This window comes from Colletotrichum tamarilloi, assembly GCF_030869305.1.
Source record: "Colletotrichum tamarilloi strain Tom-12 chromosome Unknown Scaffold_45.1, whole genome shotgun sequence".
Classification (NCBI taxonomy): domain Eukaryota; kingdom Fungi; phylum Ascomycota; class Sordariomycetes; order Glomerellales; family Glomerellaceae; genus Colletotrichum; species Colletotrichum tamarilloi.
Window position 1 is genome coordinate 171,807 of NW_026849428.1, and position 12,370 is coordinate 184,176.

The window sequence follows — 12,370 nt, forward strand, 5'->3', positions numbered from 1 at the left end:
ATTCATGCCCGAAACGGCCATTCTGGGCCTTCAACATACCAACAACAAATCAAAGCCAATTGAACTAGATGTGTTAGCGATGCCAGTTGACCAGGTTCTCTTTCTTTGCCTGAATTGAGGAAAAAATCAAAAATCAAATCATCCGCGTGATGCATCCGCCGGTAATCGAAACCGGGTCCCTTGCTATTCCGAATAGGAATGGAAGGCAAGGATGATAACCACTACACTACAGATGCGGATGTGGTGATAATCCACTCGCCACTTTTAGTACCTATGTACCAACAGCTGTACCGATGACCGCCGAAGTGCGTCTCACGAGCGGCTGTATGCTACAGACGCGATTTTGAATCATTGGAGTTTACGAGACCTTCAAATCTCGCACCGCATCGCGTCAAACTTGGACGCGTTTTGGACGCGTTAGCCCGGTTTTGTCTCTTGAGTGCGCTCTTTGACGAGGTGCCTGCACGAAGGGTTACTGAACTAGAATTATCTTCAGGCCATCTTAACACGAAGCCAATAAAAGCATGAGGTGTTCTTCTCAGTTAGTCAATCCAACAGTGGGTGATGGTGCTTGTCCATTCTGCTGACAGAGTATCCTTGGCGTTTAGGCAGACATGCTTCTTGATCGCTTACTATGGTCTGATTTCTTCCCAAACCCAAACCCTATCACAATTTGCAACGATCACCATCAGTCCGAAGGCACCCAAATCGGCGCATCTGAGCAGATCACCACCTTCAAAATGGGTCTGACGGACACGCCTCCCCCTCACGTCCCCTCGTGGGTCGTGCCAGCCTCCGGAGCCCTTCTCATCACAGGCGCCATCTTCTGGGACATGTGCTATGTACTCATGTCAATTCGTTCCCACAGAACAAAATCATACGGCATGCCCCTCTTCGCCCTTGCGCTGAACCTCTCCTGGGAACTCATCTACGCAGCTCGCGTCGCTGAACACCCTCTCGAACGTCTCGGCTTCCTTGTCTGGCTACTTCTTGACGTACCGCTCGTCTACACGACCCTCAAGAACGCGAAACACGAGTGGCGCCACGCACCGCTCGTCGCGAAGAATATCGGCGCTATCCTTGCGACTATGGTAGCCCTTGGTTGCGCGGCGAACTACGCTGTCGCGGAATGGTGGCTGTCGGCGCCCGGTACCGGGCACGGAGACAAGAGTGGCAAGTGGTGGGCCGGACGGGAGGGATTCGATTGTACGGAGCTCGCGTTCTGGACGGCTGGTCTGGCGCAGTTCGCCCTTGGGACGGGATGTCTTGCCATGTTGCTCGTCAGGGGTCACTCTGGGGGCGCGAGTTATGCGATCTGGTGAGTGTTTTCCGTTTGTCTGGGCCTCCTTCGCTGTCTTTGCCTCATCCGATCGGTGGGCGGGTTGGCTTGTCTCGTCTCATGAGAAAACATCCATACGTGATGAGGGTCACCGACGTGTTGGGTCAGAATATCTCACTGTATGCCGTGTTTGCGTCGTCTCCCCTGCCACCGGTGTGCGATATACTCACACCCGCTTCCTCTTCTCGTTCATCCTCGAAACGTGTCATCTTGACGCGTGTTGATGCTATTCCAAAAGAGCTATCCGCAGGTCATGGGTTCGAATGCTGTGCCGCTGGAGTTGCTCTGACGTGTGGGGTCTCTTTCCCGGTTCTCGTTTTCATCGTTCCTTTCATTCTGTCGTATTTGGACGGCCATGTTTGCTCAGTCAGGATAAGCACCCGCTGCATTCGGTGAGAGGGGGTTTCGGGTCATATGAGCACACATCTTATGCTGATCACTTGTTCGAAAGGCTCTGTAGGGCACTTGGCACCCTCACCGGCTGGATTGGCTCAACCGGTCTGCTCTGGTGGTACTGGCCAGAGGCCCATGGTTTCTTCGTCAATCTCATGGGCATCTTTCTCATGACGACGTGTTTGGCTTGCGACACCGCGTATCCGTTCATTCTCGCAGGAGTGCGGAGAAGTGAGCAAGTCCTCCCGGACGGTAGGCTCGTTTCTGCAATATCGGTCAAGAAGTCAACCGCGCCAATAACAAAGAAAAGGTTATGATCTCGGGAATAACATGGAGGATCGCGATCCTCGTCGATGAAGAGTTCTTGGCCCGGGTTTCCGGCAGGCCGCATCACTCACTCATATTCTGCCACTCCGTTAGACTAGGGCCCCTTGATCAAGACAGCGACAACAATTTGGTAGAACCGTTGAAATTTGAAAATGGCTTAGGGATATTCAAGACCTCTCACAGCCCGATCGAGGTAGCGTCGGCCGCCGAGACTTGAGACGCCCGTTATCTGTCACCGATGCAGATCTACTGGCCGGCTTGTAAACCGCGACGAGCACCAACAACATGGTGTGTGCCACGCAACTCTAGACCCGGGGTCCTGGAAACTGGCTCAACCACCATTGGAGGAAACCAAGATATGACGGCTTGGCTGTGAGAAGAAAATGTATAGAAGCTCTAACAGATTGCGGAAACTGTGTGATTTCAGCAGGGGTCTTTGCGTTTTGGTGGCTGCAAAATAATCCATCTCATCGTTGGGCTTTGGATGATTGCTGTGTTGGTTGTTGGTTGGCGGCACTTACATGAGATGAGCGGGATAATGTCTGTATTAAGACGATGACCGCAGCGGAACGAGGTGACATCGGGGAGTCGGTCAAAGGTCCGAACCTTTTCCATACTCAGATGGGAATTTATTGGATTCCCCAATTTCATGTGCCTCTTGATCGTCAACGATTCCCGTCACCCCCTGGGTTGTGTCAGCATCGTGATCTCATCGGAGCATAATTTAGCACATGCATCGGATCAACCAGCAGTCTACCTTGCGGGCGTGTGCAGGTATGACTCCACATCAACAAAAAATGACGGTGTGTTCGTACGATAGATGCAGCAACCTGGACTGCAGACTTGTCAAGCTTGCATAAATACTAGAGCAAAACAGACAGCGGCTTGCAGCGAACCACCTGCAGAGCGCACCTTCTATCACGTCACACAAGCCAGCTATCACAAAACGCATCGAATCAAGTGATGTTGGAGACCAAATTCTGCATGGATCTCCCGGGCTCCTAGCAATCAGCTCGTCTAGACAGCCAACAGGAGACAGCGCAAGTGAGCTTCACGGCTGTATTCAACGCCAAGTGACCGAGAAGCAAGCGCCCAGCCAGCCAATCTCATAATGCCATTTCCGCCTTTGTGTGGCTGTTATCTGGCTGGATGGGCTGAATTAGCCTGCATATGTTGGGAACGAACGATTCGTATCATGTTCGCTTCGAACAAACCTTCGTTCTCATAGATCTGTATACCTCGCTCGTCTGAAGACGGGGGCATAGCCTGGACCAGTGGGGGTGTTAGGATAGAAAATGACAACCAATATGAGTTTGCACCTCACAGATAGTCATGGGCGGTCGTCCCAGATAAGAGACTGGAGAGGAACCCAACTGCTGTATCTCATGAATGACCTGCAATTCAGATGCCCTAGCAAGTTTGGTCAGAAAGCGGACCCAGCTCGACGATGTCCAATTAACAAAATCTATGGATACATAAAGCAATGTACGTGTGAAACAGTATCAACACGATGTCGGTCTTGCTCTTGCGCAAAGTCGTGTCCTTTACACTATTTCTCCATTCACGATGCCGCTGGCGGAGCGGGGTGTTGTTCCATTTCGGCCCCGTGCTCTAGAGCTGGATGCGCCGGTCGGTCCGGCTCGCCGTCCGGGCAAAATTTACTCTTCGGCTATGAGACAGGCTGCATGATTTGGGTTTCAAGGGCCTTTCACGCTGGGGAATCGGGATTGGGATTCCATGACAGCTGCAGGCCCACGCATTGAAAAAAATAACCCTCACCTGTCGACCCTTTTCCTTCAGGCAGTAATAAACACCTTCAGTACTTGACGGTAAGCCACGTTGAATATCAAAGCCTGCGAGAGTGAGGTGGAAGCTGATACACCTGATCCTTGTCCATTGTTCTTGAGCACTGTGCAAGGTCACGATATTTGGGCTGTACGGTTACTTTGCATGTACGAATACATTCGTCCTTAGCCAGGGGCGCCTCTATTGAATATCCTTCCGGACGTGTCAAAGATAGGAGGAGTCTGGCAGGGCTGGGAGACCCAGTACGGCCCTTTTCAAAAGCTCCCTTCAATCTGGAAAGTGGAGGACGGGGGCAATGGGCATATCCGTATCCATAGACAAGTGGCAGGATTGACGCCCAAACACCCACCCAAAACGTGCAAACTCTATATGTAGCACCCTGGCCGGAACTCGTCACATGAGCAATGACACCTGCGAGTCGCTTTGCGGAGATCGTTTCTCGAATGCAACGAGGAAACTCGTTGTTTGTCCCCGTTGCATTCGGTGCGGCCTCGACGTTGCGGCCCCCCTAGCAGAGTAGGCAGGATCAGCATATTGGACAGGGTGCTCTGAGCGGGTCGAACGGGGGGTTTGAGTCACATCAGCAATATCCAGGACCCTCCTGACAGCTGCAAGACATCAATTCAGGGCAGTCAAGGCCCCTAAAGCGGTTTTTGATGACCGGGGGGAACGGAGGCCATGGCGGTTCAGCGACGAAGAGCAGTGGTCGAGGCCTCGGGGATGAGGGGTTCTATGAAGCAGAATTAGTTACGCTTGGGCGTTGGAGATGAAAAGTGAATGAGGTTGAGCGGGAGTCTCCGACTGTCGAGCGGTCGAGCCCCGGTGGATTGCTGTCAGTTGGAGCCCACTCGTATCGGCTGCCCTGGCGTGCCTGGATCAGATTTGGGTGAGTACCGCGTAGGCTTGCAAAAGTTCCGGCTGTGCTATACTCAATTGGACCCGTAAAGTTTGAGGAGATTTGCTCGCTGGGCAGGGATAAGAAAAGGCTTGCCTGTAGCAGTGTCAAAGCCTTTGATGCTTGGTGATGAATTGAGGCAGAGCAGACCGCCCCTCAATATCTGGCTGGATGGCTGGTTCATTTGGGGCCCAACGTTGGTGCGAGGAAGCCAGGTGCCATTTGTGCATTATGCTGAGATGCATTTTGTGTACTCCGTAGTGCTTCCCCAAGTTGGGGATTTCAAAAGGCATTGTACCGCTCTGATACGGATGGTCTATTCACGCATTCAGTCATACGGGTACTCTCTTCTCATCACCGTGAATAGCGTGTTCGGTCTCACCGCCAGCCGGACCCTCCTCCTGGCCGCCTGAGCGTCAACTTGAGAGGCACGCGGCGGTCGTATTGCTCATTTTCCAAGTTCGACACGTCATCTCCCTCACCGACTACCACCAACTTTGCTGCTGGCGGATTGCCGATCTCCATGCCTCAGCTGCTGCTGCGCCATTCCAAGGGTAGAACATCAACCGCAGTATTGGGGTACTCATGAAGTGGCAGAAGTATAAATGCACAAACGAGACCTTTATCCGCACGTACACTTATATGGATACAGGGTAATATTAATAACCTCCAGTTGCCATTGTGGAGCAACGAGACAACAATGCAATGGCCCCTGGCATTCCCGTTTGTTAATTGAACCGTTTCTTCGCTGCCAGTAGTGTACATAGTCGCCGGAAGAGCCACCGTGCGCTTGTGAGAATCTTAAATCCTCCCGGAGACCGATCCATGTTAGGGGACCATGATTGACACTTGCCCTGGACTTAAGGGACTAACTGAGTTGAAGTAACCGAAGTACAGATACATAACACTCGGGCGAGCTCCGGTCACGTGTTTCTGTCTGTTGATGGATGTTGTAGGGGCACGTTTGCATAACAGACTCAACAGGGTGGCCGAACTATGGCAACATCTGCGGCGACGGCTCCGTGCCCGCCGCGCTCGGTACCAAGGCCTGCCCGTCTCAAATTTCCGCGGGATGGCCGGGCTACAGCAGACGATTCCCTTTCGAAGAGCTTTGCGTACATGCGGCGTATCGCTCACCGAAGTTAGGTGACGGAAGATGAGAAATGAATGTCGTTCATCTGTGGATTTGGAACTCGCAGAGCCGCCGTCAAACTGTACGGAGTACCTAGGAAGGACATCTTGGGAGGGTGTGCAGAGCTAGGTTCGTTACTCCTGGGATGGGTGCATCTCGTTGACGGTCGTACAGGTTCAGCGGGCATGAATGAGCGTGGCCGACATTCACCCGGATCAGTACACCTGCCTGGCTTGTCCAATTTTTGGATGCTTTGGAGCAGCCCGGAATTAGAGGGATGGCTCGGTGAGCAAGCTTTGCCAGTAGAAACCCTCCATGTTCTCATGCTACCCCTCATCAACGATCCTTCGACAAGTCAAATATCTTAGACCGAAGCGATGCTAATATAGACCCCGGTTCTTCGAAGACTCGGTCGGTCGTAAAGTCCTTCTGAAGAAGGTCGGAATGGCCTTACGTCAACCCCTAAGAAGCCAGAGTCCGGAAACATGATGAAGCTCAAATTCTTTATTCCGTAACTAGCACCTAGGTATCCCATCCTTTCGCATGTGTCGGCAACTAGGGTACTGTGGCCCCCAATTGAGATGGGGCTCCCGGTACGTTTTGAGTGATAGCTATCCACTGAACGTTTTGTCTGCAACACCGCGCGACGGGGCGTCTCGGGATGTGGATGTCGCTGGCGACATGCGGCTTGTCTGGCTCGTCACTTTGGAAATTTGCAGAAATATCCGTAGGTCGGATAACTAAAACCGCATTGCCCACTAACATTTCGGCAACAGTGGAGACCTGGGGTTCGGAGGCAACAGACCGTTGAGGAAGCTCGGCACGACGACAATATGACGAAGGGTCGATCAGCCAGCTCGGGATCGTTCTTCTCCAGTTAGAATATCTGCGGGGGTTTGTGGGTTTGCGGTCTTAGACGCTTGGACAGACCGACAGAGCCTTGCCATCTAATAAGCGGTCTGCAATGATGGACCATAGAAATCCTGTCTCGAGTTGGCGGCCACCTTGAACCGAGCTACATTTCAAATACACAGTGACACAAGTGCTTCAAAGGCCCCGCACCGGTCAATCAAACGAGTGCTGGGGAGAACTTGAGAAGGGGAGGGGTCGAGAGTGAGGATGAGGGCGAGGGGGGAACGAAGTCCAGGGATGCCGATGAGCGAGTGTCCAGTCCAGAAAGCTTGCCCGTCGCAACCTTTTCGGGGGTGGCTTGCTGGTTTGCATTTCGGCCTAGATGGTGCAGCCAAAGTCAATCAGGTGACGGGCGACCACAAGAATCGTTTCAATGGGGAGGATTCCGCGCAAAACCACCAAATGCAGAGCCCGGGACGAGACACGCCGAAACCAGTCGAGGTGCAAAGGACCATCTCACACTCTCTCTCCCTTGGCAGATTGTTATCGCGGCCAGGTCAGAGGAAAGATGCTGTCACGACATGCCACTCAAGATACCACCAGTCTGATGATATCGACTTTGCCCGGCTAATCTTATCATAATTATCTTCAGCAATTAGGCGCATCCGGAGACGCTCTGTTCATCTTTTGGGGGGGGGGGGGGGCTTTACCCTTCGAGAAGGTGACAAGAAGGCTGGTGACGGCAGATAAGCAGCCTTCAGATCTACTAGGGGATATGATATGTGACAGGCGCGAAGAGCAAGCAGGCCACCACGGGGAAAGAGGTAGAGAGAGGGGGGCAGATGCGACATTCTCGGCCTGTGAGGGTTACCCCTCGAGGTCTTCATCGGTTGCACACACGGCTAAGTTGCCATAGGCTATGACTGAGGGACAAACTCTTTCCAACGGCCCAAGCATCCAGATGAAGGACGACATCCCTGAAATTTTTGAACGAAACCACTCATCATCCCGAGTCACTCACTTTGCTTGCGTGTTTGCGAGTTGCGACATGTAAGCTTTTCATTTGTTGCGCCTGTATCCGTACCGGTCAATTTCTGACGACAAGATGACAGTCTCACCCCGGCATCTCATCTTACTTTTAACTGCCGTTGCGACGTGAATGTGGGATGGGATGGGATGCAACGGCCCTGTCCGTCCAATGGCCATAGCTCCATGCAGCAGCGCATTCTCCGGGAAGGGTGTGAAGAGCTTCAGCAGTCTGGAAGTCAGTTTCCTCAGCTCAACCGGCGGAAACCGAGCATCAAGTACGGGAACACAGCAGGTTTGGGTATCTTGAGTTGCACCCTACCCTCCTCTCAACCCCACGATATCCGGTAGTGCTTGACTGCTACGTGAGCTCGTGTGCTTGGAAAGACACGAAAAAGTGTGTTCTACCTAAGCTTTCGAAGAAGGTGCCACTAGCTTTTGCCCTACAGACGCGCAATGCACTGTTGATCCGGCGCGAATGCAATCAAAATGCGGCCTCAAGAACTGGCCAACAACCATGAATGTACTTCACACAGTCTTACAATAATGGCAAACACCCCATTTTCGGCCCACCCTTTCTTTCATTCACTCTGGGGGGCCGATGATGCCTCATGACGACCGAGTTGCAGCACCAAAAAAAAGCCGTTTGCTTGCTGCGACGCGCAGCTTCTTTGACACCCGCATGCTGCTTGACAACGGATTTATCCAGCGTAGCCGGCTTGGCGTCGAATCAATCTGCAAACGATGAAAAGGGTGAGAGACTTCTCTGTACGGAGGGAGGAGACAAGATCCACACCTTCACCGGTCACCCAAGTTGAGCAGGTTGCGATATTGATCGCCCGGCGTGGCAGTTAGAACTTGGGCTAGGCTAGATTGCCATGTCTTTGAGTGCCATGTGCTTCACCTCTGCGGGCTACGCCGGACGGCGCCGTTGGGCCAACTGATGAAGCCTTTCATTGCCAATGTCGCTTGGCTGAAGGCCGTTAGAGTGGCCCGAACCGGCGTGTACTGCCAGAAGTTCACAACCCAACTTGAAAGAGGTCATCTTGGAAAGGCCGAGTATTTCGTACAGTCCCGAGAGACTAGACTGGAAATCGGGACGAAGCGTGTGTTAGTGTTGATGCCCCATCGTCATGAGTGGGCATACCGAATGTTTCAATGCTCAGGCTCACTCTCACTGTCAGTCTCATGCTCATACTCGTAGTGAGCGAGCTCACATGCACACTTTCCTGTACAACATACAGACTCTCACCCCTCACCCCCCTAAACACTTCTTCTCACATATCCCACGCAGACACACGCGCGCGCCTCACATGTACCTCGAATCATTGATGTGCCATGCCGACGCCCAAGACATTTTCGAAGGCCCTGCACCAAACGCCCCGTGGCTCATAAGACAGCTTAACGAGAGCGCCAGAGACAACATACAGTGTCGCACAGAGCCCAACAGGTACGCCAATGAGGGGCCCGTCGTGCCTGATGGGCTCTCGCATTTGCGTCGCAGCGCATCATCAAATGTATCCTTACATGACGTGTAGCCAGATATATCATTATCGTATCTGTAATGCTTCTGCTCTGCTGTACAATTGCGCTGGACGGTGCCCGACCCATTTTCTCTCATCAGCTGAGCTGCGATTCGATGCACGGCATCCCAACTGCCAGCAGCCGCATTTACTTGAATGAGAGGCAGCCCATTGTCCCATGGTCCTGTGTGCCCAACTTGGTCTCTGGCGTGAAATCGCCAATGCCCACTTACACCCCACGACGCAAAACCTCACCTCACACCGTTCATCAATGTCGTTGACGGGGGCCAGCGCGCGGGAGGCACTTCGAAACACCTTCAGATGACCATCTGGTATACCCCGTCGTGCATACTAACTGCCACTAGCCCCCACCCCCCTCCCTCTCCCTTCTTGATCCCACGTTCTCCCACGTCGAGCAGGTCGAGCTGTTCCAAGTTCCGAAGCACCAAAAAACAGCCACCACGCTACTGCTCGAGAAAGGCGTGGTGGCTTGCGGGACCCTAGATGCCCAAATACGTGCCACGAGCCAACCTGGATTCGGTATCTATAGACGGGGAGGGAGGGCTTCTTTTCTGTGACGGAATGGACAAATCTGAAAGGGTCCAACGAAACGTTCTCTCACCCCACGCCAACAACCCCATCTGATGCCGTGGGAGTCGCTCCTTCGTCCGGGACCCTGGCACTCCCACTCGTTCTACACCTGATCCCTCACCGAGGACGTCTAGTCTGTAATATCGGTCAGTCCAGAGTGGGCGGCATCGGGCCGCAAAGGGATGGCTGACGGCCGTCAGTGTCAAGTATCGTTTGCGTGGTGTGTGTGCCATTGATTTCATCACCACCCGCTCAAAAGAAAACTGCCCGCCGCTTGTTTCTTAGCAACCCAAATTCGACCCGTTTGCTCACGGTCAAACACAAGGCCCGGACAGCGCAACAGAACCCAAAATTGCCCGACATCACCACCTTGCTATCCTGATTCCCCTATGACTTGTCTCATTTCCCACCGGTCCCATTGTCCATAAGCTCGGTCTGCCTTTCTCACGCTTTGCTCGGCACATCTCGTAACACGACGACCAACGAGAGGACGGCGGGCCACTGCAGTGCAGCTTCACCGGTCAATCCTCCTCGCGCGTACATGCCTCCCCTCCCCTTGTACACACATGCAGACGGACAGACACACACACACTCTCTCTCAGTCGCTCACTCACACACACCCTTGCTCCTCTCTCTGGTCCCTCCCACACGTTACAGCACTAAGCACATCAAGCACCAACCCTGTGACGTGTGTGTACTTCGTTCGTAGTGGTCGAGCTAACCAAAAAAGCCCCTCTCCACTCTTCCCTGTCAAGCCCTGTCGTGTCTCGCCTTGCAATGAATGGTAAATGGCCCATGAAGGTACCTATTAGTCCAAACCCACTCTTGAATCATCCCCTCCTAATTAGCACGCTTTATTTCACGAACCATGTAACCCTCGTTGCGTGTACCAAAGCGGTAAAATTTGCCCAGTCAGTGTTGCTCGGTATATGGAGACCCTGTTTTGCTCTAGTTCCTCTCTGGCCCGGGCGTGTCTGGCCGTGTCATCTCATGTTCGAGGATGGATTCCGGAGAGGGACGGCTATGGAGAGTTACTGGGTGGGCTAGATGAAATGGCGTCGGGTGTGGATGTACGTGTGTATACTTGCGAAGGTATGTGTGCAGGGCGGTTGAACGCTGCAGAATGTCGGCTACTGCACGCACTTTGAACCTTTTCCTGCGCTTTCTTCCGTAGTGTGAAATCCCTCGAAAAGTATCACGGAAACCCACATTCTGCGAGGTACGAAGCCGCGCTTTGGGAAGCATTCGGGGCACATGAACACGAGAGACGTGAGCTTTCGCTAAAAGAGGCAAGGGTTTGATGAGGAGTGAACACGCAAGTAGTGTAAAGTAGGTATCTAAGTTTTCTCAAATCTCTTTTTTTCTGGTATCAGCGCTACTGCGCCGTTTGTGCTGTGCTGCCAAAGTGCATCCATCTGTTTGGTGAAAAATCTGTGACGAGGTATTGGTGGGTATGTAAGTACAGGAAAATTGTTTGCGCTCTCTTCCCTCTACACCATCCGAAATGGTGATGGGTGGAGGGGACTGTAAGAGGCCATAAGCAAAAGTAACTAGAAAAGATGTGTATGCAAACTCCCGTTACCCAGTCCGCCGTGTGGTGGCAGGACAAACGATGAAAAACATGCTGGTGCCTTATCCCAAACTCCAATTCACTTTCCCTTGCTTTCCAATCAGAAACACGCCGAAATCAAGAACATAATGAAATCATCGCCGGATGAAAATGCTGCCAAGTGTCTGCGGTTGAAAACCGTTGAGTGCTTTTATCGCAACACGTGTGAGTGAGAGTGAGAGTGAAGTAGGTGTGTGGAGGTGATAAAAGTCGGGAGCCGAGACAAACGCGGGCCACGTCGGCTAATGCACGACCTGACCGACCATGAGCAGACAGAGGAAAGACTGAGCGAGAGATGCCGTGATGGAGGGTAGACGGTCTCGTCTCGTCTTGCTTGACCGGGGAGAGCCGCCGCTAGCCCGGTGCCGTGGTCGGCGTAGGCGCCCGAATAAAGTTGAATAGTCCGCGACGCCGTCTCTTCTTCTGCTTCCCACCCTTGCGGACCCTCCCGTCCAAATAACCCATGATTCCGCACTTTCTCCGCGTGCTGCTGATCCTCGTGTCCACACAAAGTTGCTGTTGCTGGCTGTGTGTGGCGGTTTGTTTCTCTGTGTTGTTTTCCCGCCTGTTGGTGCCTTTCCTCCTGCTACTCAGAAAAATGAAGGAAATTGTTGAAATGCTCGTTTCCGTGTCAGCGCCGTAACGTCCTGTCCGCAATGCTCGAATTCGCAAACGCCGTGAGTGAGATGCAGGTTTGCACCTTGCTGTGTTTTCTTTTTTCCGAAAAAAATCTCCCTCTTCCCTCCCCTCTTTCAATGATGATAAAATATTCCTCCTCTTACAGCGTGAGCCATGCAAATGTGTTGCTTGGCTCATCATGTGGGATCAGCATGGTCGAGACCCCTCATCCGTCCCCCTCTTACTGCGTGTGTGCAGC

General features: G+C 52.8%; 2 protein-coding genes across 2 annotated transcripts; both read left to right on the top strand.

Moving 5' to 3' along the window:
* Positions 1-614: 614 nt before the first annotated feature.
* CTAM01_10209 (uncharacterized protein) lies at positions 615-2,049 on the top strand (the record flags this gene model as incomplete). The annotated part of the gene is made up of 2 exons (XM_060526225.1): positions 615-1,318; positions 1,707-2,049. 2 exons carry the CDS (start codon positions 615-617, stop codon positions 2,047-2,049), a joined length of 1,047 nt encoding a protein of 348 aa, XP_060379170.1.
* A 6,332-nt stretch (positions 2,050-8,381) lies between these two features.
* CTAM01_10210 (uncharacterized protein) lies at positions 8,382-8,588 on the top strand (the record flags this gene model as incomplete). The annotated part of the gene is made up of 1 exon (XM_060526226.1): positions 8,382-8,588. The coding sequence occupies one exon, from the start codon at positions 8,382-8,384 to the stop codon at positions 8,586-8,588; it is 207 nt and encodes a 68-aa protein (XP_060379171.1).
* Between the last annotated feature and the right edge of the window lie 3,782 nt (positions 8,589-12,370).